This window comes from Gorilla gorilla, chromosome 1 (assembly GCF_029281585.2).
Source record: "Gorilla gorilla gorilla isolate KB3781 chromosome 1, NHGRI_mGorGor1-v2.1_pri, whole genome shotgun sequence".
NCBI lineage: Eukaryota > Metazoa > Chordata > Mammalia > Primates > Hominidae > Gorilla > Gorilla gorilla.
The window spans coordinates 95,487,137-95,513,373 of NC_073224.2; the positions used below are offsets into that span (position 1 = coordinate 95,487,137).

The 26,237-nt window shown below is 45.0% G+C and overlaps 2 protein-coding genes across 6 annotated transcripts in view; one reads left to right on the forward strand and one right to left on the reverse strand.

Moving 5' to 3' along the window:
- Positions 1 to 5,104, forward strand: part of MPZ (myelin protein zero) — a 29,266-nt gene extending 24,162 nt beyond the window's left edge. For all 3 annotated transcript variants that reach the window (XM_063693669.1, XM_055364293.2, XM_055364297.2), the window contains one exon: positions 4,576 to 5,104. In XM_063693669.1, coding sequence (XP_063549739.1) covers positions 4,576 to 4,640 — 65 coding nt within the window. In that variant the 3' untranslated portion in view covers positions 4,641 to 5,104. The remainder of the gene's footprint in view (positions 1 to 4,575) is intronic.
- On the reverse strand, positions 742 to 26,237 carry PCP4L1 (Purkinje cell protein 4 like 1). 3 transcript variants are annotated; one of them, XM_031015956.3, is made up of 5 exons: positions 25,522 to 26,237; positions 25,246 to 25,381; positions 24,713 to 24,766; positions 2,472 to 2,526; positions 742 to 1,855 (listed from the first exon to the last, which is right to left on the reverse strand). In XM_031015956.3, exons 2-5 carry the CDS (start codon positions 25,261 to 25,263, stop codon positions 1,713 to 1,715), a joined length of 270 nt encoding a protein of 89 aa, XP_030871816.1. In that variant the 5' UTR covers positions 25,264 to 25,381; positions 25,522 to 26,237; the 3' UTR covers positions 742 to 1,712. The 3 variants fall into 3 exon arrangements, with proteins under 3 accessions (XP_030871816.1, XP_030871819.1, XP_030871821.1); XM_031015959.3 differs by lacking the exon at positions 24,713 to 24,766 and having other exon boundaries at positions 25,522 to 26,231; XM_031015961.3 differs by lacking the exons at positions 24,713 to 24,766; positions 25,246 to 25,381 and having other exon boundaries at positions 25,522 to 26,225.

Sequence of the window (26,237 nt, forward strand, 5' to 3'; positions counted from 1 at the left end):
ACTAGCCAGGCGTGGTGGCACATGCCTGTAGTCCCAGCTACTCGGGAGGGTGAGGCAGGAGAATCGCTTGAACCTGGGAGGCGGAGGTTGCGGTGAGCCCAGACTGCACCATTGCACTCCAGCCTGGGCAACAAGAGCAAAACTCCATCTCACAAAAAAAAAAAAAATAGATCATTCTTTGCTCCATCTTTAAACATTTGGCTTCTGGTTTTAGCATATAGAGGTAATTTCTCAGCAATTTAAGCTACTTGAAAGCCATAATTTTATGTAATTAGTGGATTAAAATTTTAGTGTAACAGTGGTGCTCTCTAGTGACCAGTCTTTTCCTTTCCTTGCATCTGATAAACAAGAGGGAGGGGAGGGGAGAATGTGGGAGGAAGACAAAGCAAGAAGGAAATCTAGGATAGGTCATTTGGGAATCCGGAGCAAGGAAGACCAGGTTTGTTTTCAGAGGGATGTGTACCCAGCATGCTCTCAGCTGGAAGGAGAAAGGAAAAATGAGCACTCTTGCAAGTGCACCCTGGGGGCGGTGACAGCAGCACAGAGACAATGTGGGTGGCAAATCAAGGTGAGAGCAAGGTCAGTAGGGGTGGGGGAAGGGAGGGTTGGCTTCAGTCTGAAAATTGCTCAGGCAGTGTTAGTTTCTTGCGCTACCACGCAATCAACGCAGTTGCTTCTCCACCCCACTCCCTGAGGCCAGCTCAGGCTTATAATCACATTCCTCCCAAGAAAAAACATTAGTAGAGGTTAAATGACCCCATTTGTGGGGTGGTTTATTGTTAAAATTATTAAACATGCTAAAATCACATGAAGTGGCTATTCCACTTTTGCCCTGACTCCACAGTGGGGCAAATGGGAACTACAGGAGTCACTTGGTTTGTGTGGCCTCTGGGGATGGTTAGACTTGGGGGGTTAGAGGTGAGCAGGTTAGCAAAGCCCCAAGCATCCTTCATGTAGTACACTTTTCCCAGCAGTAAAAAAAATTCAGAGATTTCCCCCTTCTTCACTTTTCTTTCCTCCCTATATGTGCCCTACTTCTCATTCTCCTATGGCCCTGGAACCTCTTATGCTTCTGCCCGTTATGGTCTTAGACTAGATGATGAGGGAGGCTTTTCCTTGACCACCACCATTCCAGTCTCCCTTCCTTGGAACTAATCTACTCAGCATGCACTATTGTGGTAAGCTGCTTGATTTAGGTCTGCCTAGGGGGAAAACGAGGCTCCAGTCCCCACTGTGGCTTAGATCCTGGGAGGGGAAGTTGGAGTTGGTGCAGAAGGATCTGAAGGGGAAAAAAAATGTTACCTAAAGTGTGAATGCTGTAACTAGCAGAACAGTGCATATGTCCCACCCTCAGGCACCCTACTCTGAAAGCCTTCCCCTCCGTCCCACATTGTTCTTTGGGGAGATCTCTCAGCCTCGAACCCTCTTGTTTAACCCTACAGGGCAGGCATAGCTACTGATCAAAGAACCTTATACCAAGAAGAAATTGTTCCACCCTTAGACTAGTGACTGCTGATTGAAGTCTTCATCTTCTCCACCTCTCTTGTGCCTCTACTTCTGTGATGGCTTGAGGGGACCAGATACAAGGGTATATAAAGGTTGAACTTGTCTCAAGGAAAGGCTAGAGGGACAAGGGATAAAGATACATGGGTGTGGAGAAGGGGAGAGACAGGACCAGCATGAAGGTGAAGGTGAAGGGCAAGGCTGGCCATTCAGGAGCTGGGATCCTTTTTCCTTTTCTGAAATCGCCGGAACTTGCCCTGAATAGCAAGGGCAGCCTTCTCTGTTTCTGGTGCTGTCAGATCAATGTCAATCTCCTCCTCCTCCTCCGCCTTCTTGACATTGCCAGCTTTTCCTGCAGATAGTTGGGAGACTCATTAATGAGTTAATCTGACCTGCTCTAGACCCTTTCTCCAGGCCCCCAATACAGTGGGTAAGGTCCACCTTGTGCCAGACTCTGTGGGGTCCCCCAATTTTTGCTAGGATTATGAATGCCTGATAATTCCCCTAGAAGTCTGAGTCAAGGTACTTAGGCTGGGAATTAGCTATAGTTACTTAGGGGAGCTCTGCTACTCTTGGACCAAACAACAAATGTCTTCTTTCATCACTTATTCATAAATCCTACAGTTCAAGTTCCAATGCACACTCACTTTCCTCAGCTTTCTCTCAATTTCTGATGGAGATAATGCTGGGACTTTTGATGAGTTTCTTCTTATCTTGTACCTCTCTCCCCCCAACACTCCAGACCCAGTTTCTAAAATCAAGGAGGAAATACTGATCGTTTACTTCCTAGGAAAAATAGAAGGAAGCCTATAGATATAGTACTATAGTTCCAAACTAGTACTTTGTTCCACTTATCCACATTCTTATTCCTTTCATGTCTGACTTTAGGAAATTCCAGACTCACCCTACTTGTCTTCATGTCTCTACAGTCACCTGCTCTACAAACTGCCTAGCCCAACCCCACTCACCTTTTTCTTCTTGGCCAGCTGCCTGGTTGGTTGCTGGGGATGTTTTGGTATTAAGCTGGAAAAAATATTAGAATATCAGAATATTAGATATTCATGGAAGTAATTTGAAGGCGTCATCACCTTAGACCTCTTATATACTCTCAAACCCTATTACCAGGTGCATTCCCTTAGTCTTTTGAAGAAGCAAATCTTGAGATCAGAGACCAGAGGAAAAGTTATCAAAATTCATCCAGCAAAGATTTACTGATGGTAGAAAGTGTAGAGGACAAAACAGACAAAGAAATTCTGCCCTCATGGAGCTTACATTCCAGTGTATATAGAGACAAATAAAGCACATAAAATGACTACTATGATGATAAGTGCTATGGGGAAAAGGCAGGGAAAGGAAATAGTAAGTACTGGGGTAGAAATGGAGGAATACAGTTTTACATAGAGTAGTCAGGAAAAGCCTCTCTGAAAAGCAGCATTTGACCAAATAGCTGAAGGAGATGAGGAAGTAAGGCTCATAGATATCTGGTAGGAGTTTTCAAGGGCTCTGGGTTGGAAGTGTGACTAGCCTGTCTGAGGAATAGCAGACCAGTGTAGTTGGAGTGGAGAGAGGAAAGAGGAAAGATTAATGGAGATGAGAACAGAGTTAACTGGGGGTGGAAGCAGATTATGTAGGGCTTTAGAAGTCTTTTTAAGGAGTTTGACTGTTACTACAAGTGAGATGAGAAGTTGCTGGAGACCTCTGATTTGCATAAAAGGGAAATGAGAAAGGATGCAGAAAAATCTGTTAAGAGGTTATTGCAGAAAACCAAGCAAGAGATGATGGTAGCTTGAATCAGCATGGTGGCGATGAAGATGGTAAATGGTTGGATTCTGGGTATATTTTCCAGCTATGACCAATATGATTTGTTGACTCGAAAAATGGCATTGTGAGAAAGAGAGGGGTCAAGGATGATTCCAAATTTTGGCCTGATGATCTGAAAAAAATAGAGCTGCCATTTCCTGAGATGTAGAAAACAGGGAGAGGAGGTTTTAGGGGGAGGATAAGGAGCTTATTTTTTAACAAATTTGAGATGGCTATTAATTATCCAAGAGAAGATGCTTTTATAAACAGTTGAATAGTCAAGATGAGTTAAAGAGAAGGGCCTGGGCTACAGATATCAGTTAGGGAGCTATTGATATATGGATAGCACTTAAAGCCGTGAGACTGAATGGGATCGCCAAGAAACTGAGTTCAGATAGAGAAGAGGATAAAATCCTGAGGTATCCCAGTGATTAGAATTGTAGAAATTAAGAAAAATCAACAGGATGGAGAAGAAGCCAGGTAGGAGAAAAGCCAAGAGATTACAGTAATGTGGAAGCCATGTGAAGAAAATATTTCAGGGAGTAGAGAATGACTATGTCTAATTCTGCAGGTAAGCCAAGTAAGATGAGAACTGGATTGACCATTGAGTTTTGCTATGGGGAGATCACTGGTGACACTGATAAGAGAAGTGTCCATGAGGGAGGGGAGCAAGGGGAGGGAATGATTGTAATGGGCTCAAGAGGGAAAAGGAAGAGAGGAATTGCAGCAACAAATATAGAAGGAATTCCAAAAATGGGAATGGGGGCATAACTTTTGGCAGACATGAGGTCACAAGAAGATTTTATTTAAGATGACAGAAATTACAGAATGTTTGTGTTCTTATGGAAATGATCCAGTAGACAAGGAAAAACTGTAGGAGAGAAAGAGAATCATTACTGGAATAGGAGAGAGGGGGTGAGATCTAGTGCCTCAGTAGAGGGCTGGCCTTGAATAAGAGCTAGACTAGGATACCCACAGGAACTGGAGGGAAGGCAGAGCTTATAGGCCCCGGCGCAAGCAGGGGGAACATTTGGAGGGTCTCCCTAACTGCTTCTATATTTTGAAGTAAAATGTGTAACAAGATCATCATCCAAGAGGAGGAGGGAAGAGGTATTAAAGAAAGGAAGGGAGAAATACTCACCTAGGCAAGTAGGAGAGTAAATGGACTAAGGAACAGTGATAGGTTTGCTGGAGACATTAAGACCCTTCATAAGGCAGGAGGTCATGAATTTGAAGTGAGACTAATCAGCTGATGTCTATGCTTTTTTCCAGGTTCTCTGCTCAGATGGAGAGTTAAACGTAATAGTAAGGCCAGGTACAGTGGCATAAACCTGTAGTCTCAGCTACTTGGGAGGATCCCTTGAGCCCAGGAGTTCAAGACCAGCCTGGCAAGACATAGCAAGATCCTAGCTCTTTAAAAAAAAAATAGTAATTCCCCTTCCTCAAAATTATATTAATAAGGCTACTTCATCTGGACATTCATCAGTCTCAAGGTATGGTTCATCTGGAGACAGAGTCATTCCTGCACTTGGTACTTTTGGAGTCCGTTTATTCATCTCACAATTTTAAGTACTTTATATTTAACAAAATACAAAAACTGGGTGCTTTCATAAATGTTTTGTCATCTAATTCTTGGAACAGCTTAGTGGAGTCTTTAATATTATCCCCCATTTTACAGATGCAAACCTCTGTTGAATGACTGCCAGACGTAAGGGTTCTGCTTTGAGAAACTGATAGAATCCAATTTATGTTCTGTAGATTATGCTGTTTCCATCTCACTTCAATAAATACTTATCAAGCACTTACTTGTGTTCAGCACTGTTCTATACACTAAAGAGGTATAAAAGAAGCAAAAGATTCATTCAACAAATATGTCAGTGCCTAATCACATGGCAAGTATTGTTCTAGGTGTTGGGCATACAGCAGTGAGCAAAAGAAAGTCCCTGCACTTACTCAACAAATACATCAGTTAGTGACAAATGCCATGAAAGAAAATAAAGCAGAGTAATCTAGGAAAGTCTCTCTGAAGACTGACATTTGAGTAGAGGCTTTAATGACGATGTAAGAATAAGCTATGTGAATGTGTGGGAAAAGATCCTCTGGGCAGATGAAATATCAAGTAGAAAGTCCCTGAAGCAGGTTTGTGCCTGTATGTTCAAGGAAGAGTAAAAAAAAATCATCATGGGCCAGATGCAGTGGCTCATGCCTGTAATCTCAGCACTTTGGGAGGCCAAGGTGGGCGGATTGCTTGAGTCCAGGAGTTTGAGACCAGCCTGGGCAACATGGTGAAACCCAATCTCTACAAAAACTACAAAAATTAATCAAGCATGGTGGCGTGCACTTGTGGTCCCAGCTACTCAGGAGGCTGAGATGGGAGGATCACTTGAGCCTGGAAGGCGGAGGTTGCAGTGAGCTGAGATTGCGCCACTGCACTCCAGCCTGAGCAACAAGAATGAGGGAATGGGAAGGGGAAGAGGAAAGAGAAAGAAAGACCATCATGGCTGGAGCTATGTAAGGGAAAGAATATAAGAAATGAGGTTAGGTAGATAGCCAGAATATGTGTCTTTGGAACAGGACAAAGAATTTAGATTTTTTTCTGAGCTGATGAAAAGGCATTATAGGTTTTGGGGCAGAGAAAAACATGGTCTGTCATGTTTTTAAAGGATTGTTCTGACAGATGGGTAGCAAAAAGACTACTGGCTAGGTGTGGTGGCTCATGCCTATAATCCCAGCACTTTGGGAGGCTGACATGGGAGGATCACTTGAGCCCAGGAGTTCATGACCAGCCCAGGCAACATAGCGAGACCCCATCTTGAAAGAAAAAGAAAAGAAAAAAAAAAAAGAAGGAAGGAAGGAAAGAAGGAAAGAAAGAAAGAAAATAGAGGTACAAGAAACCAGGGAAAACAAGAGAGTCTTGCAATGGTACAAGCAAGTTGATGGGGCCTGGACTAGGGTGGTAGTGATGGAGATAATAGCAAATACTAAGACTTGAGACAAGTTTCATGATAAAATAAGCTGGATCTGCCTGTATATTTTTCAGTACAGAGAGCTCTATCAAAGAGCCTTTCTTTAAAGGGCGGCGGAGGAATTGGACATTAGTTGGAGATGAATGTGGGGTTATGGGAGGGCTTGGTAAGATGGGGGATTTTAAATGCTGATGGAAATGATTTAGTAAGGAAGAAAAAAACTGATGATACAGGAGAGGGGATAATTACCAGAGTGATGTCTTGAATGGGCAAGAGGAAATAGATCTGGTGCATAAGTGGAGGGGTTGCCCTTTGATAAGAATACAGACAGTTTATCTACAATATAGGAATGAAGGAATAGATGCAGGAAAGGTGGCAGATGTAGAAATGTATAAAAGTTTTCTTCTGATTGTTTCCATTGTCTCAATGAAACACGAAAGACAGTTGTCAGCTGAGAGTGAAGAAGGCACGGAAGTATTAAATATTTGAGGAAAGAGGAGAATGACTGAAAAGATTATCTAAGAAAGTAAGAGAGTGAGTGAGCTGGTGAGACATAGGATGAGGCAGGAGGATGACCTAAGCCCAGGGGTCCAAGACCAGCCTAGGCAACACAACTAGACCCTAAAGATGTAGCAGGATTACCAGATAGCACAAAGGGCACATTGGGGGTTAATGGCCGTGAATTTAAGGTGAAACCAATCAAGATACTCTTCCTATCTTCCAGGCTAAGTGATTTTAGAGGAGATAAGGACCCAAATAATATTTATTGTTTATTATATATCAAACATTATCCCATTTAATTCTCTGAAATCTCTAAGAAGATGGCACCCTATTTTATAGTTGAGGAAAACAGGCTTAGAAAGATGTTGAGGAACTTGCCCAAGTCAAATCACACAATAGAAAACAGTGAACCTGGCTTTGGAACCCAGGTAGACCGACTCCATACTCCTAGCCAACAGGCTGTACTGTCTCCATAAGACCAAATATTGTCACATGCTGACACAAATATGCTAATATGTTAACAATTACTGAATCTAAGTGGAAGACGTGGATATGTACTGAACTATTTTTTCTTTCCTTAAGGGATTGCTTTAATTTCCTTTTTTGGAGTTTTCATTGATAGTGTTTAGAGACACCACTGATTTTTATATGTTGATCTTGTATCCAACAACTTTGCTGAAATCATTTACTAACTCTAATTATTTGTTTGTTCGAGATGGGGTCTCACTATGCTGCCCAGGTTGGTCTCAAACTGGTGGGCTCAAGCAGTTCTTCCTCCTCAGCCTCCTAAATAGCTGAGATAATAGGTGCAATGCCACTGCACCTGGCTTGAACTATTCTTTCATTTCTACTAAATGGTTCCAATAAAACATTAGGGGGAAAGAAAATAATAATTTAGAAAAAAATTATTAAAAATGCTAATGCAATATTGTATTTGACATGGGCAAGTTTTTCAAACTCGGTTATAACTTTATATGGTCCAAATTTTGTGTAAGATACATGTGTTTATATTTATATGTATATTTTTATATATATACATATATATACACATATACACACACACACACACATATATATATACACACACACACACATACACACACATATTTTCCTTTTTTTTTTTTTTAAGAGATAAGTCTTGCTTTGTCACCCAGGCACAATCATGTCTCACTGCAGCCTTGATCTCCCAGGCTCCAGCGATCCTCGCCCCTCAGCCTTGCAGGTAGCTGGGACTACAGGCACACCACTATACCTGGGTAATTTTTGTATTTTTTGTAGAGACTGGGTCTTGCTATGCTTCCCAGGCTGGTTTCAAACTCCTGGACTCAAGCAATCCTCCTGTCTCAGCCTCCCAAAGAGCTGGGATTACAGGCACAAGCCACCGTGCCAGGCCTATATGTATTTTCATTTTAAAATCTGGAAGAACATACATAAACGTGTTCCTGAAACCCTATGGAATTCCTGCTTGTTCCCCTTTGACCAAAAGAAAGATTCCATGAGAGGAAGGACTGTTCCTGAGACTTAGGAGACTGACCCAGTTGTTACTCTTTCTCTCCCCATAATCCCCCTGTGGTCAAATGTTTTTCTTTGCTTAATTTTGCACATAATCGATAAAATGTCCCAATAGTTACTGAGGTGACACCTTCCACAGGAATACTGTCATCACAAGAGGTTTGTCCACACTGTAAAAATATGACCTGGCCGGGCACAGTGGCTCACACCTGTAATCCCAGCACTTTGGGAGGCCGAAGCAGGCGGATCCTTTGAGGTCAGGAGTTCGAGACCAGCCTGGCCAACATGGCGAAACCCCATCTCTACTAAAAACACAAAATTAGCTGGGTGTGGTGGCAGGCAAATGTAATCCCAGCTACTCGGGAGGCTGAGGCAGGAGAATGGCATGAACCCAGGAGGCAGAGCTTGCAATGGGCCGAGCTCGCGCCACTGCACTCCAGTCTGGGTGACAGAGCAAGACTCCGTCTCAAAAAAAAAAAAAAAAAAAAAAAAGAATCAGAGTCCAGATTTTCCTTCAAAGAGGAGGGGTTGGGGTGAGAGAACAGATCTGATGGATTAAGGGAATAGGCTTAGAGTCAGACAGAGGGATAATGGCTAAATCATGGATCAGAGTCTGAGATTTACTGGCAAAAGAGAGCATAGGATTTGAAGTCAGAGATCATGAGACTGTAGAACTTGCCACTTAACCTATGATCCTCTTGTTTGGACAGTTGCTGTTATCCTATTAACTGCATACTCCATCTAGGTCATACTTTTTTTTTTTTTTGAGACAGAGTCTTGCTCTGTCACCCAGGTTGGAGTGCAGTGGTGTGATCTCAGCTCACTGCAGCCTCTGCCTCCCTGGTTCAAGCAGTTCTCCTGGCCCAGCCTCCCCAGTAGCTGGGACTACAGGCGCCCGCCACCACACTTGGCTAATTTTTTGTATTTTTAGTAGAGACGGGGTTTCACCGTGTTAGCCAGGATGGTCTTGATCTCCTGACCTCGTGATCCGCCTGCGTCAGCCTCCCAAAGTGCTGGGATTACAGACGTGAGCCACCACACCCGGCCACTGGACTCTGATTCTAAATATCTTCCCTCAGGTGGCTGTTTCCTCTACATTCCTTCTCATATCAGCAGACCTTGAGAATAAGCAGGAATGTGTGTCAGGACTAAACCACACAGGCTGCCACTTTCCCTCTGCCCTGCCAGCTGCTTCCCTCCCAAGTCTCTCTGGAGATCACTGGCCCTGGAATGGAGCAGTGGCTCAGCTGCCATCTGGTCCCCCCACCCCCGGGGTTTCTAGCTCCATTTAGGTTAAATTTATGAGAGATAATAATCTAAAAGTGGGGTCTCCACTTGGGAAACCAGCAAAGGATGCTGCAAGGAGAAGAAAACTCCTATTACTCACAATGCCCCTTGAAATTTCCCTTTTACCTTCCGCTGAAAGGGGTGCAGGAACTTTTACCTCCTGCCCCTCTTCCCTCTTTCTCTCTAGCCAGTTCTTGAAATAGCCACTCTGGACACTCTTCTGGATTAAGTTGTTTGTGATTTGCTGAGGTTAGGGGTGGGGCCAGTTAGATCACAAGTTGTCTGCTCCCACCCTCTATGTGGTGCTCAGTCCTTTATTAGTCTCTGGTCTCTGCCTCAACCCTCCTGTTTATCTTCCAGAAACGCAGCAGTTTTAGATGAATTAAGGTCCTCTGGTATATGCATCTGCAAGCCATCAGACTAACCATACTTCACATAAACAAAGGAGGCACAGAGGTACACTCTGGGACCAGAGACCACATACTCTAGTGTTTCTCACAAAAACTCATACCTGCGGAGGAGTGAGGCCAAACTGCAAGAGCTGTAACAGGTCAGCACTTCTCAGCTCCTCATTCTAGCCAGGTATGGATCACAAACCTCTCAGGTGCTCTTCTACTCCTTTTTTTTTTTTTTTTTTTTTTGAGACAGAGTTTTGCTCTTGTCACCCAGGCTGGAGTGCCTAGCCTTCTACTGCTTTCGATACTGAGCTTTTCTGACCAGAAATAACAACAATGACATGGTTTAGGAAATACTTCCTTCTCCTTATAGGACCCAACTGGGGGAACTGGAAGAAATCAAGGATTTCAGAATGTCACCTCGCTTTACTTTATGAACAATCTTATATAATACACTACGTGCCAGCTACTTTTCTAAGTACTTTATAAACACTAACACGTTGAATGATTATAATACCCCTATAAAATAGGTATAATTATTATTTCTATTTCACAGAGAAGGAAATTGAAGTCGAGAGGTTATCTTGCCCAAAGCCATAGAACAAACAAACCACAAAGCTAAGATTTGAACCCAGGCAGTCTGGCTCTAGAATCCATGCTCTTGATCATTATTCTACACTATCTCTCAATCTCCAATCAAAAGTATGGGGATGTATGAGTATGTATGTGCATGCGTATACAATGCTATCTTCACATATACTCCAAAGGGAACTTGGGGAACAGGGTCCAGTCCTGCCATTATGGGGCAATTTTACATGTTATTAATATTTGACAGCCTGATCCCAGACCATGCCTATCACTCAGATTTCTGCTCTGCTAATTGATCTAATCACCCTGATTCTGGTTTTCATCTTAATGTTTGGTAAGTGGGCCTCCTGATACACGAGGCTGACTCCTGGAGGACAGCCATAGTTTACATTCTTTACTCCCAGAGCCAGAACCCAGCCCTTCAGAGTCTGAGAATTCCATGTGTAGGATCATTCTACTGGCTTCCATTTCAAATGCCTCCCTCACTGTCATTCAAGCCTGTTATTCCAAGTTTCTAGTGAGCTTGGAGCTTGGTTCGTTCAGCCTCACTGCCCACACAGGACTGAATGGGACTTTGGGGGTTTTGTTTGTTTGTTTGTTTTGAAACAGGTTCTCACTCAAGCAATACTCCAGCCTCAGCCTCCTAAAGTGCTGGGATTACAGGTGTGAGCCACCCACACCCTCCCCAGCCAGGACTAAATGTTTCTCACTTCTCAATATATACCAAACACTAATTAGCAACTGTGAGGCCCATCAACTCTTTCTTTTCCTTAATTTATTTTCCTTAGAGGGTTTTAGTTGCTTTCCTTGCCTACCTTCCTATATTTCTTTAATCCTTGCCTCTGAGCCTGATGTGTACCAATGTTCCATTCCATCAGCTTGGTGATACTGCCAATTCCCCATGAGTACTCTTTTGTTTCCTCTGCAGCTCAAAGCTGCAGATTCTCCCTTCCCGTGGGGAAGAAGGAAAGGAAGGAGAGTCTTGTTGGCTTAAGGGTCTTTTTTTCTTTCGGCTTTGAGATTGCAGAGAGGAACATGACATAGTAACATTCTCCCTTTCCCTAATACTTTCCCCAGGAGTACCTACCCTTTTCATTTCCTCCCACTTCCAGGAAAGAGAAGCACCACACACTTGCCTATCTGCCTCCTCCCAGAGCATTTGTCAGATGATGTCTTGTCCTTCCATCTGAGCTCTAGATCCCATCACCCTTCTCCTCCTCAGGAATCTTGACAATCAGTTCCCTTTACTCTCTCATATATAAAGCTTCCCTCTCTCCTTAAGAAGTAAATAAATATATGACTTAGGATAAATAAATATATTTATCCTTAAATAAAAATAAATAAATAAATAAAAGCCTCCCTCAACCTGAATTTCTTTTCCAACTACCATTAGAGACGAAAGAAGCAGGTCTCAGACAATAGGAATTGTCAATATTGAGGAACACCAATTTTTTTTTTTTTTTTTGAGACAGAGTTTCGCTTTTGTTGCCCAGGCTGGAGTGCAGTGGCGCGATCTCGGCTCACTGCAACCTCTGCCTCCAGGGTTCAAGCAATTCTCCTGCCTCAGCCTCCCGTGTAGGTGGGATTACAGGTGCTCACCACCACGCCTGGCTAATTTTTGTATTTTTAGTAGAGACAGTGTTTCACCATGTTGGCCAGGCTTGTCTCGAACTCCTGACCTCATGATCTACCCGCCTCGGCTTCCCAAAGTGCTGGGATTACAGGCGTGAGCCACTGTGCCCAGCCCAGGAATACCAATGTTAAAAGTTTAGTGAAATGCTTTAAAAAAGAAAAAAAGAAATCAGGATCTAGAAGAATTTGCTTTAAAAAAAAAAAGGGATTATCCCAATCTGATCACTATAAGTTATATGTATCAAAATATCACTCACTATGTACCCCCATGAATCTGTACAATTAGGCAGGGCACGGTGGCTCACACCTGTAATCCCAGCATTTTGGGAAGCCAAGGCAGGCAGATCACTTGAGGCCAAGAATTTGAGACCAGCCTGGGCAACATAGACTTTGTCTCCACTTAAAAAAAAAAAAAAAAAAAAGGTTACTCCAAGTGTGGTGACATGCACCTGTAGTCCCAGCTACTCGGGAGGCTGAGGTATGAGGATCGATCACTAGAACCCAGAGATCAAGGCTGCAGTGAGCTATGATCATGCCACTGCACTCCAGCCTGGGTGACAGAGTGAGAGCTTGTCTCAAAAAAGAAAAAATAAAAAAAGATGAGGCACAGTGGCTCACACTTGTCATCCCAGCAGTTTGGGAGGCCAAGGCAGGCAGATCATGAGGTCAGCCATTGGAGACCAGCCTGGCCAACATGGTGAAACCCAGTCTCTACTAAAAATACAAAAATTAGCCGGGCGTCGTGGCACGTGCCTGTAGTCCCAGCTACTCGGGAAGCTGAGGTGGGAGAATTGCTTCAACCCTGGAGGCAGAGGTTGCAGTGAGCCAACATCATGCCACTACACTCCAGCCTGGGTGACAGAGCAAGACTCTGTCTTGGGGGCGGGGGAAAAAAAAAAGAAACACACTATAGACTAGAAGAAAATGTTTGCAAATCAAATATCTGATAAAAGGCTTGCATCCAGAATAAGTATTGAAAGAACTTTTAAATCTCTATAATAAAAACACAGTTTTTTTAAATGGGCAAAATATTTGAACAGACATTTCACCAAAGAAGATACATGGATGACAAGCACATGAAAAGATATATAACATCATCATCATTTGGGAAATGCAAATGAAAACCACAATGAGATATCACCACATACCTATTAAAAATTTTCTGTTTAGTGGCAATACCATGTAGAGGCAAAGATACAGAGCAACTGGAACTCTCATACGTTGTTGGTGGGAATGCAAGATGGTATAGCTACTTTGGCAATTTCTTAAGCATACATTTACCATACCACCCAGCAATCCTATTGCTAGTTATTTATCCAAGAGAAATTAAAACTTATGTTCACACATACATTTGTAAATTAATATTTATAGCAGCTCTACTTGTAATTGCCAAAAACTGGAAACAACCTGAATTCAATGACTGGTGAGGCCCACTTTTCATATGTAGATGGCCATCTTTTTGCTATATCCTCACATGGTAGAAGAGGAGAGGGATCTCTTTGGGGTCTCTTTTTTTTTTTTTTTTAGACGGAGTCTCCCTCTATCACCAGGCTGGAGTGCAGTGGCACGATTTCAGCTCACTGCAACCTCCACCTCCTGGGTTCAAGCAATTCTCCTGCCTCAGCTACCCCAGTAGCTGGGACTACAGGCACTTGCCACCATGCCCAGCTAATTTTTTTTGTATTTTTAGTAGAGATGGCGTTTCACCATGTTGGCCAGGATGGTCTCAATCTCTTGACCTTGTGATCCTCCCGCCTAAGCCTCCCAAAGTACTGGGATTACAGGCATGAGCCACTGCGCCTAGCCTGGGATCTCTTTTTTTTTTTTTTTTGAGCCTGGGGTCTCTTTTATAAGGGTACTAATCCCATTTATGAGGGCTCTGCCCTCATGACCTAATCACTTCCCAAAGGCCTCACTTCCTAGTATCATCATCTTGGGGGTTAGGATTTCAATATATGGATTTTGGGGGTACACAAACATTCAGACCATTGCACACCCTAACACAGTTGGCTCTGACATGAGCAACTGTAACAACCCAAGTGGTTACTGATGCTCTTAGGATAAAAGATGAAATTCTTTTTAATTTTATTATTATATATTTTTTGAGACAGAGTCTCTCGCCATCGCCCAGGCTGGAGTACAGTGGCATGATCTCAGCTCACTGCAGCCTCTGCCTCCTGAGTTCAAGCAATTCTCCTGCCTCAGCCTCCTGAGTAGCCGGGATTACAGGCATGCACCACCATGCCCGGTTAATTTTTGTATTTTTAGTAGAGACCGGGTTTCACCATGTTGGCCAGGCTGGTCTTGAACTTCTGACCTCAGGTGATCCAGCTGCCTCAGCCTCCCAAAATGCTAGGATTACAGGCGTGAACCACCACGCCCAGTCCTTATTCTGTTTTTTGAGACAAGGTCTTGTTCTGTTGCCCAGGCTGGAATGCAGTGGTACAATCTCAGCTCACTGCAGCCTTGGCCTCCTGGGCTCAAGCAATCCTCTCGCACCTCAGCTTCCTGAGTAGCTGGGACCACAGCCACACACCACTACACCCGGCTAATATTTGTATTTTTTGTAGAGATGGGTTTTTGCCATGTTGCCCAGGCTGGTCTCAAACTCCTGGACTCAGGCAGTACTCCTGCCTCGGCCTCCCAAAGTGCTGGGATTATAGGTGTGAGCCACCACACTCAGCCCAAAATCCTTAATACGGCCTAAAAGGCTCTACATTATTCAGCCTCTGATTACCTCAATAACCTCATCTCTGGAACATACTATGTTCCTTCCCACCTCAGGACCTTGGCATATGGTTCTCTTATCCCTGCCTCCTTTTTGTATCATTAATTCCTATTGATCCTTTTTGATCCTTTACACATGATTTACACTAAGAATTTTTTAAATAAATGAAGGGAGCTCTCTGTTTTATTTGCAACCTCATCTAAACTTCTGAAATCAAATTTGTTTTCAGAAGTTGAAGGCCTCCATTCTGTAGCCAGTTCAAAGGTTGTGGAAAAGGGATTCAGAAGCCAAGTCATTGCTTTCCTTCACTTTAACATATGTGCCTGAAAAAGAGCTGAGAATGAAGGAAAGACCTTCTCATGAAGTATATTTCATATTACCTGTACTACAGGTACAGGTAATGTCTTACCCCCCTTCCCCACCCTCAGCACCCTGATAGATTTTATTTCCTTTGAAGCACAGTCCATGTTTTCCATTTGTTTATGTCTAGGCTACAATAACTACAACCCATGTCTTGTAATAGTAGGTACTTAATGGATATTTATGTGAATTAAAATTTGCTTAAGCCTTACCATTACATAGAGGATGAGGATAAAAGAAAAAAAATAAAATAAAATTCTGTTAGGCTTCAAACTCCTGGGAGCAGCAATGTGGCACACTAGTCAGACAAATCTGGATTCATACCCTGGATCTGCATTGACTATCTGTTCAAATCTCAGCTCTGTCATTCCTAGCTGTGTGACATTGGGTAAATTACTTAGCTTTGCTGTGCTCAGATCACTCATCTGCAGAAGAGAGATAATATCTATCTTGAAAGGTAAAAAGGCAGGGCATGGTGGCTCACGCCTGTAATCCCAGGGCTTTGGGAGCCCAAGGCGGGTGGATCATTTGAGGTTAGGAGTTCGAGACCAGCCTGACCAACATGGTGAAACCCCACCTCTACTAAAAATACAAAATTAGCCAGGCATGGTGGCACATGCCTGTAATCCCAGCTATTTGGGAGGCTGAAGCAGGAGAATCACTTGAACCCGGGAGGTAGAGGTTGCAGTGAGCTGAGATCACACAACTCCTGGGCAACAAGAGCGAGACTCCATCTCAAAAAAAAAAAAAAAAAGGTAAAAGGAACCAGAGAAAAATGTATGTAAAATACATAGCACATATTGCAATAAATAGTTATTATTCCAAAGTAATATAACCTGGGGTTGAATATAAGAATAGGTTTAGGTCAAGATGCTGAGGAATTTATTGCAGGGTTAAAATACTAGAATCAGAGAGTGGAGTTGCCACTGAGTAGTTTTTCTCTAAGTGGAACTGAAAGAGGAAGAGAATACCTGGGATTGCTCGAAGGGCCCTGGAGGCTTATTCTGCTACCGTAGGAGTTTCATAAATGCTTTTTTTTTCCCCCTCTAAACAAGCCCTAGAAATCACAATCTCCCTGTCTTCCCAATGTCTGTCCCCAAAAGTGCTGAGAATGGCCCTAAACCTCTGGGAACCCTGAGACATCTCTTTTTTTAAGTTATACACCACAGGGAAAAGGAGATTAGTACTTAGGAGTAAACAAACTATACTCCTTGATTGAATCCTTTCATCCACTTTTGTGTCATGAAAATGATTGTGTAAGTCTATTCCTTGCCTCACCAGATAGTATTGTCGGCCAGGTGCGGTGGCTCATGCCTGTTATTCCAACACTTTGGGAGGCCAAGGCAGGGGGATCACCTGAGGTCAGGAGTTTGAGACCAGCCTGGCCAACATGGTGAAACCCAGTCTCTACTAAAAATACAAAAATTAGCCGGGCATGGTGGTGGGCACCTGTAATCCCAGCTACTCAGGAGGCTGAGGTGGGAAAATTGCTTAAACCTGGGAGGCAGAGGTCACGGTGAGCCAACATCGCACCACTGCACTCCACTCTAGCCTAGGCAACAGAGCCAGACTCTGTCTAAAAAAACAAAAACAAAAACAAAACATAGTATTGTGGTAGCAAGCACCTAGACATTCAAAACGGTAGCAACTTTGGTGCTGTTTTCCTGCTGCCACTACTGGGGAACAGATCCCCTATAACTCTAGGCCCAATCTTCCCTGCTCCCTTCTTGGGCTGTGTTTCCTCCTTCCTTTGTGGCTTTCATCTTTAATAGCGTTGCCACAGCAACCATTGTCACCAGAAAAGGGAAGATAGTGTCACCCCTTCTGCTCCAAGCAGTGAGTTAGAACCTTGGAAAAGATAAACTATCCAGATTTCCCCATATTCCTCAGCCCACTGGGCTCTTTAAAGAGAGATCACAGCCTGTCAACAGCAGCAACAGACAGGAACAAGGATCACCTCATCATACCTAGACTACCTATACCTGTATTTGCATGACATAGCTTGGGTGCTGTGTAAATAAAAACACATTATAAACACATTTTGGTACTTACTGCCAGAATACTTAGTTTGGATGAATACACACAAGAACTCAGAATCCTGTCCTACAGTCCAAGGCAGAGAAACCTAAAAAGGGACTGAATCCTAAAAATCCTAATTCTAGCCTTTAAAAATCCCTTTCCTTGCCTTTGTATTGACATAAATCCTAGGCTTCCTAAGCTCCCTGCTTGTTCTAGAGGTGCAGGAAGTGAAGGGGGACAGGAGAGTTAGTGGATCTGCTTCCAAGTGGCAACAAAGAGGCTTTGCACTCTCCCACTCCACCCCGGGACCCTTTTATCCCTTCTGACATATTCTCCTCCAATGTTAAATGAAAGTAACTGCTAAAAAACCTTATAGAGGCCTCTGGGATCCTCTAGTGCCCCTGGAAGACCCTAGACTGCTGTTTTTGGAGCACCGTTGGAACCGTTTCAACTCTTTCAGTGCAGCAACCAGCTGCAGTCCTTAAACAGCTTCAGAAAGACTTGCTCAAGGTCACCCTCAAGATAATAACAGAAAAAGAACTAGAATCCTTACTGCAGGTTCTACATACACACATTCCTCTCTTAATATATATACTATTTCCCCCAATGCCCTGTATCTCAGATGCATCCTAAGACAAAAATAGAACCTAAACAACCCTAGCTCCCAAGCCCCCTTGTCTGATTCTCCCCTTAGCCACCCCATCCCTGTTTCCTGGAATAGAAGTACCCCCAACTGGAGTCAGAGGCAGAATTCCTTGGCCATGCCAGCTCATGGTATGCAGTGAGTCAACAGCCCCAGCCTGTTCCCCCCAGCATGGGCTGCCACAGTTAATGAGTGGTTCTTTGTGGTGCTCTGCACCCAGCTTAGAGCTGTGCCTTCACCCCACACTGAGGTTTAGGGAATGGGGGAGAGAGAGTAGTGCCAAAGCATCATTTATTACTATAATCTTCAATGTGCATCCCACCCATGGTGTTAATGTCCCAAAATAAACGTATTAATCCCCCCTGCAGCCTACAAAGCAAACACTCAGCTGGAGGGCTTTGTGTGGGAGGGAGGCAGCACCAAGGACAACAGAAGGATAAATGTACCCCTTTTTCCTGGGTGGGGTACTGGGCATGGCTTCGGGAATAAGCCTGGAGGGAAATAGAAATCAGGCTTCAGTGAGGAGACTGTGACAAGATCTAGATTTCTAGGTACCTGTTTATGGGCACCTTTCAGGGATGCAGATCTCTTAGAAAAGTGGTTTTGAGGCCAGCATGGTGGCTCACACCCATAATCCCAGCACTTTGGGAGACCGAGGCAGGTGGATCACCTGAGGTCAGGAGTTTGAGACCAGCCTGGCCAACATGATGAAACCCAGTCTCTACTAAAAATACAAAAAAATTAGCCGGGCGTGGTGTTGGGTGCCTGTAATCCCAGCTACTTGGGAGGCTGAGGCAGGAGAATCACTTGAACCCGGGACGTGAGGTTGCAGTGAGCCGAGATCATGCCACTGCACTCCAGCCTGGGCAACAAGAGCAAAACTGTCTCAAACAAAAAAAAAAAAAAAAAAGTGGTTTTGGATCTGCTCTGATTTAGCTTACTTTTGTAACTAAAATAATTCCAACGCAAGTCAAGCCATTTTGAGCAGCAGGTCAGAGTATGGATTTAGAAAATCATGCACTCAGGATGCTTGAATCCCAGTAAGATTTCATCACTTACCTTGCCAGCCTAATGCATTCTTCTCATTCTTCTTTCCCCATCTCCTTGCTTTTTTTTCCTGAGACAGGGTCGTGCTCTGTTGCCTAAGCTGGAGTGCAGTGGCACAATCACGGCTCACTGCAGCTTGACCTCCTGGACTCAAGCACCACCTCAGCCTCCCAAGTAGCTGGGACTACAGATGCACACCACCATATCTGGCTAATTTTTTATTTTTTGTAAAGATGGGGTCTTGCTATGGTGCCCAGGCTAGTCTCAAACTCCTGGGCTGAAGCAATCCTCCCACCTCAGCCTTCCAAAGTGCTGGGATAATAGGTATGAGCCATCACATCTGGCCTTACCATTCTCTTCCCAAAGCCTTTGAACTCCTGACTTGGAAGTCAAACGGCCAAACGAAAGAGGACTGAATATCCAGAGGCTGTTTGTTCATCAGGTGCACCAATTTTACTTAGACACCTGCTTGCCTGCAATTATGGGAATCAATGATGAACATCGAAATTAAGAACTCATGAAAAGAGGGCCTCCAGGCTCCCTACTTCCTTCACTCCTATCAGCTTACCTACTCCACCCAATTTTCTGCACCCATTTTTAAGGTGACTAGGCATCCTGCGTAATGATGGATAGTACCTGCCCTGACTAGTATTCTACCAGAATGTACCCTGTTGATAAAATATTATCTAATGTTGGTCTCCAGTCTCTATCCTTTTGCTCAGCATTATTAGATCACACTGCTTATATTTCTTTTTCATGTCTGTGAGAGACAGGGTCTCACTCTATCACCCAGGCTGGAGTGTAGTGGTGCCATCATGGCTCACTGCAGCCTCGACCTCCCAGGCTCAAGTGATCCTCCCACTTCAGCCTCCCACGTAACTGGGATCACAGGCATGCACCACCATGCCCAGCTAATTTTTTAATTTTTAGTAGGGACAAGGTTTTGTCATGTTGCCCGGGCTGGTCTCAAACTCCTGAGCTCAAGCAGTCCTCCTGCTTCAGCCTCCCAAAGTGCTGGGATTACAGGCATGAACCACCACACTCAGCTACATTGCTTATATTTCTTTTTCTTTTTTTTTTAGATGGAGTCTTACTCTGTCACAGGCTGGAGTGCAGTGGTGCTATCTTGGCTCACTGCAACTTCTGCCTCCCAGGTTCAAGCAATTCTCCTGGCTCAGCCTCCCGAGTAGCTGTGATTACAGGTGGCTGCCACCACACCTGGCTAATTTTTGTAGTTTTAGTAGAGATGGGGTTTCACCATGTTGGCCAGGCTGGTCTCCAACTCCTGACCTCGTTATCCACCTACCTTGGCCTCCCAAATGCTGGGATTACAGGCATGAGCCACAGCGCCCAGCCTATATTTCTTATAGAAAGTACTTGAGGCTAGGCATGGTGGCTCACGCCTGTAATCCCAGCACTTTGGGAGACCAAGACAGGTGGATCACTTGAGGCCAGGAGTTTGAGACCAGCCTGGTCAGCATAGTGAAATCTCATCTCTACTAAAAAAAATACAAAAATTACCTGGGCCTGGTGGTACATGCCTGTAATCTCAGCTACTTGGGAGGCTGAGGCAGGAGAATCGCTTGAAGCCAGGAGGCAGAGATTGCAGTGAGCCAAAAAAAAAAAAAGGAAAGAAAGTATTGAGGCCAAGCACGGTAGCTCATGCCTGTAATCCCAGCTCTTTGGGAGGCTGAGATGGGTGAACTGCTTGAGCTCTGGAGTTCGAGACCAGCATGGGCAACGTGGTGAAACCCGTCTCTACAAAAAATACAAAAAAAATTAAGCAGGCATGGTGACGTGTACCTGTGGTCCCAGCTACAAGGGATGCTGAGGTGGGAAGATTGCTTAAGTCCAGGAGCTTGAGGCTGCAGTGAGCCATGATCGTGCCACTGTACTCCAGCCTGGGTGACAGAGATATTGTCTCAAAAAAAAAAAAAAGTACTTGAAATATATTCATTAAAAGTTTGCATGCTAATCAAATAATTCTGTGGCCAGGCACAGTGGCTCACCCCTGTAATCCCAGCACTTTGGGAGTCCGAGGTGGGCAGATCACTTGAGGTCAGGAGTTCGAGACCAGTCTGGCCAACATAGTGAAACCCCATCTCTACTAAAAATACAAAAAATTAGCCGGGCGTGGTGGCGAGTGCCTGTAATCCCAGCTACTTGGGAGGCTGAGGCAGGAGAATTGCATGAACCCCGGAGGTGGAGGTTGCAGCAAGCCGAGATTGCACCATTGCACTCCAGCCAGCCCTGGCAACAGTGCAAGACTCCAACTCAAAAAAAAAAAAAAAAAAAAAAAACCCTGTATTTACTGAAGTAAAATGTTAAAGGAGTCCTGTGGAATGTTCTTTTGGAATGAGAAGTCAGAAGTACTGTGCCCTAGTCTTGGTTCTAGTACAGTGTAAACTTAGATAAGTTTTGGGCCCCAGTTTTCTCACCTGTAAAATGAGAATATTGGACCAGATGATCTTTAGCGTTCCTTAACAAATCTAAAATCGCATCACTAAAATGTTTTGATATTTTATTTGAGGTTTTCTTGGTGAAAGATATATCTTTCTATTTTGAAGAATTTTTTGCAGAACTAAGTTTATTTTTCTCTATGATAAAATAGACTCGTGAAAGACAATTTAGAAATATAGAAAAGTAAAAAGAAAATAGTGGGAGGCATGCATAGAACCACCACCTTGAAGAGACAATTATTCATCTTTCTTCATCCTCTCTGCCTGCAACTCTATCTCCACCACTTCCATCAGTTAAGACCCTCCATAGGCAGACATGAAAGATGCATCAAGTTTGTGCACTTGGACTTCAGCCATATTACTTATGGCTGCCTGACCCTATAAAGATGACATTCTCAGAGCTAACAAATCACAGCTGTAGTTGAGAGAAAGAATCACCCATATTTCCAGGTCACAGGATGACAAAGTCATCCACTTCTACCAGTCACAGGCTCCTGCCTAAGCAGCTAAAACCAGCAATATAAATGGGAGACTAAGAAAGGGATGAGCAAGTTCTCATTTTCCTCACGCCAAGGCAGATGTTTCCAGAGGTAGAAGGCATTTCTTTTCTTTTTTTTTTTTTTTTCTGAGATGGAGTCTCGCTCTGTCACCCAGGCTGGAGTGCAGTGGCGCGATCTCGGCTCACTGCAAGCTCCGCCTCCCGGATTCATGCCATTCTCCTGCCTCAGCCTCCTGAGTAGCTGGGACTACAGGCGCCTGCCACCACGCCTGGCTAATTTTTTGTATTTTTAGTAGAGACGGGGTTTCACCATGTTAGCCAGGATGGTCTCGATCTCCTGACCTCATGATCCACCCACCTCAGCCTCCCCAAGTGTTGGGATTACACGCGTGAGCCACCGCGCCTGGAAGGTAGAAGGCATTTCAATAGCAGTAAGTGACTAGACTTTCTATTTTGTATATCCAATATAACCATAATAAAAGTAACATACCAATGAGAGAGAGAAACTTGGATCTCCTCCAAGTCCACACCAGGTTCCCTAACAACTGGTTCACAGGAGACATAATAGAATAGTATCACTCTGACTGAACTTCCCTTGTTGGGAAGGTGGCAGATGCAGACAGATGTGCACAGGAAAGAGTGTGTGGATCTCCAAAGTGTGATATTCCATTCTCATTAGATAAGAAGAGAGCAAACAGGATAATGAAGGAGCACCAGGTCTAAGCTCTCCCCTAAGTGAGATTTCTAGTTGATCTGTCCCTTGCCCCAGCCCCTGCCAGCCAAAACACAGGACAGACACCATGAAGACTGTCACCAGTGGTCCATGACTCCCATTTCAGTAGAATGACTGCTGGACCAAGGGATTCCCCTAGCTAGGCTTCTCGCAGATGAGAAATGCAACAGGATTACAAAAGAACCTGCAATTCTGCTTTAAGCAGCCAGCTACACTGTATGAAAAAGGATTATAGGGAAGAGCCCTCAGGGACTGAACACATCTCTCATTCCCATCCATCACTGAAACTAGGGAAAAGTTATTAAACCACAGGAGATAGAGTGTGATCCACAGCAATCAAGTCCTGCCTGCAGCTGTGAATGCAGACAAATTGGAGATGAGTCCCTACAGCTCCTTCGTGCACGAACGCGCACACACACACTCACAGGGAAATGCTCTACTGCAGTAATGAGTGACAGCAAAGAGCCACAAAGGCAAGGCAGAGCCAGAGATCCTCCCCAGCAGCCCCACCAGAACCCCTGCACTGTTGGTTGTTCTAGGTCTGGAGACTCCTCCCTGGTTTTGTTCTTCAGTTGAAATAGGAGTCTCTTAAAGACATCCCAAATTGTCTCATTTCATGCACTTTCTCTGAAGCAAGAAAATAAGCAGTTGGGGGAGGTGAAACTTACGTAAGATTCAAGGTACACAGGGCTTTCCTGGGCAGGGCTCTTCCACCTGAAAGAGGAGCCCCATGGGGCTGGCCTGAGAGAAATGAAGCAGTTTGGAGTCTCCCTAGAGCTCTGGGCAACACTTCCACCTTTTACCATAGCTTTTACAAGAGGAAGAAAACAGGCTGGATCTCAGCCCCTAGAGAAGCAGAGACCCCTTTGTGACCTGATTCAGAGACAGCTGCTTCTGGATTTTATAAGTATTCATCCCCAAGACCAGGCTCAGCTCCGTATTAGGAGACAGCTTCTATGACTAAATTGCTAGTTAAAACCAGTTTGCTCTGATAGCCTAGGAGGCTGGGCAGACTTGGGTACACTGATAGTCTCCATCTGTGGATCCTTCTCTCATCATTCTACTGAGCCCCTGATGAAGGCTAACCAAATTCAGCTGCTGAGTCAGGAGGGAGCGGACTTGGCTTTCTCCTCAAACACCAAATTGTTTCCTTTGCTACAAAACAGGCTTCTCGTTCCACCAAATACCACTCTAAATGCCAGCCCCTGTAGTGTGTCCTACAAAGGGGCTGTGCACTTCCCCCAGAAAACACAGGCTAACTGCAAATCCTCACGTTGGCATAGCCTTCAGATCACAAACTCCCAGGGGATGGCTTGGATTACAACTTTCAGATTTAGAAATGCTCGGGGTGGGAGGAGTAGTATGAACCCTAGACCTCAGTGAAAAGAGGGCAAAGAAAACCTCTCTTCCCACATTAGAGGTGAAAGAGGAGGTTGATGCGTTTTTTTCTTTTCTTTCTGAAAGATTGCCATCATCAGAGTCACAACCAGCTGAGGGACTGGAAACCACTTTGGTTCATCTGCAGCCCCCAGACTAGCCGAATTTTCCAGGATAAAATTAGTGAACATGGCAACCAAGACAACACAGCAGTTGGCACTAATTAGCTCCCTGGGTGACAACTTTTGGTAGGAGTCAGTAGAGATCTTCATTTTTAGTATCTAAACTGGAACCCAGGCTCCAGGGTCCTATTCCTTCAGTAATCTAATATCTTTGGGAATTCTTCTGTTAAATTTCTGTAATACTCTAATGGGAGAGGAAGAAAAAAGAAACGGAAAGATAATAGCTAATATAGATTGAGTGCCAGGTCCTGTTTCAAGTATTTGGCATATATTATCTCATTTAATTATTACAACAACCAGTATTATCCCCATTTTACAGACAAAAAATGAAACAAAGGTTTTGTACTTTGCCTAAGGCTGCATCACAGGTAAGTAGCTGACCTACATACATATCTGACATATAGCAGAGGAGTTGGATTTAACACAACGACGTGGGTACGAGGAAAGAGGTTGCAGAGGGCAAGCTTGTGATGCCACTAACCAGACTGACTTCACTTGGAAAGGCTGATCCTTGTTTCTGGAGATGAGACTGTGCCTACAAATAGACAATAGGAGACGTCTTTCCAAAGTCTCTGCTTTGACCCCCCACTCCCCCACCCCGTGAACAGTGTTCTTTGAAAACAGTAAATCAGTTAATGGCCTGGGTCTGGCCACGGTGAACACCACAGAGCCTGCCGGAAGACCTAGTTTGTAACAAGCACTGCAGAGGGAGGTCTATTCTTGAAGGGGAAATCTCCCCAGCAACTGGCAGGGGCTTCTAAATACCGGAAAACGTCCCTCCAACGTTCCTGACTGAATGAGTGGAGGGCAGGATGCCACCTTTCTAAAAGGGGCATAGTGGCCCTCCCCGGGGGCCAGGGATGGAGTTCTTGTTAGATGCTACAGAAGGAATGTGAGTGCCTTACATCCCTAGGAGAGAGAGGACAGAAGCGAAGTGAGGGGGGTAAGGGGAGCCAGAATAACCTCGGGCAGTAAGACAGATGCAGGGGGCAGTATCCAGAGGGGATGACCTACCACCTGAGAGCTCAGCATCCCCGCTTCCCGACTCTACAGCCGATTCCAGTTACCCCCAAAAGCGCCGTCCACAGTAGCGAGGCTGAAAGCACCCCGTCTTCCAATCGTTTCCCAGCGCCCCGAGGTGGGAGCTTTCCTAGGAAGGCAGTGGGGCGCCCCTGGAGGGTTCTTCGCGGCTCCGGTCTGCCTCGCTCTCCCTCGCCTCCCTGGGATCCCGAGCCGCAGCACCCTCCCCGCCGCAGCCCTGCCGAGAGCGCCGGGGGCCGCACCGCTCACCTCGCTCATCTCCGCAGCCGGACAGGGCGCGCGAGGCGCTGCACGCACAGGTGAGGCGAGGGGCCCTCGGGGCTCTGCGGGCGACAGCTGAGAGTTGCCGGGCTCCGCGGCAGGGGTTACAGCTGACCAGGAGAGGAGAGTTAGTGCGGAGAGCCGCTGCTCTGGTGCTGGCACCCGGGATTCTCGGAGCCCAGCTCCGGCCAGGCGACCCCCTCCGACCCGTCCTGTCAGAGCCGCTCAGCTCGCCGCCTCCGACCCCACCTTTTATACTCAGCTCGGTACCCGCCTCCAGCCCGACCAATAGAAGCTCCTCCTACCATAGAATGACAGCCTCTTGCATCCAATGCTGGCAGGTTTAGAGGTCTGCTGCATTTCCAAACTAGGGTAAGACAGAGAGCGGGAAGGAGGGGGAGACCATCGGGGGATGCGGGGATGGAAAATTAAGTAGGGGGAGCAAAGAAAGAGAGGGAGAAAGGAGATGTACACGAAGAAGGCAAGGGGGGGAGTGGAATGGAAGGAGTGTGTGAGTCTGAGAAAGAGAAGACCTGGAAAGAAATCAAGAGGGTACACGGAAAACAGGAAACAGTGAATGAAAGGGGTAAAGCCAAGAGATGTTGCAGATTAAGATTTCCTAGTAGAATAGCACCCTTGAGGTCGGGCGCGGTGGCTCAAGCCTGTAATCCCAGCACTTTGGGAGGCCGAGGCGGGCAGATCAC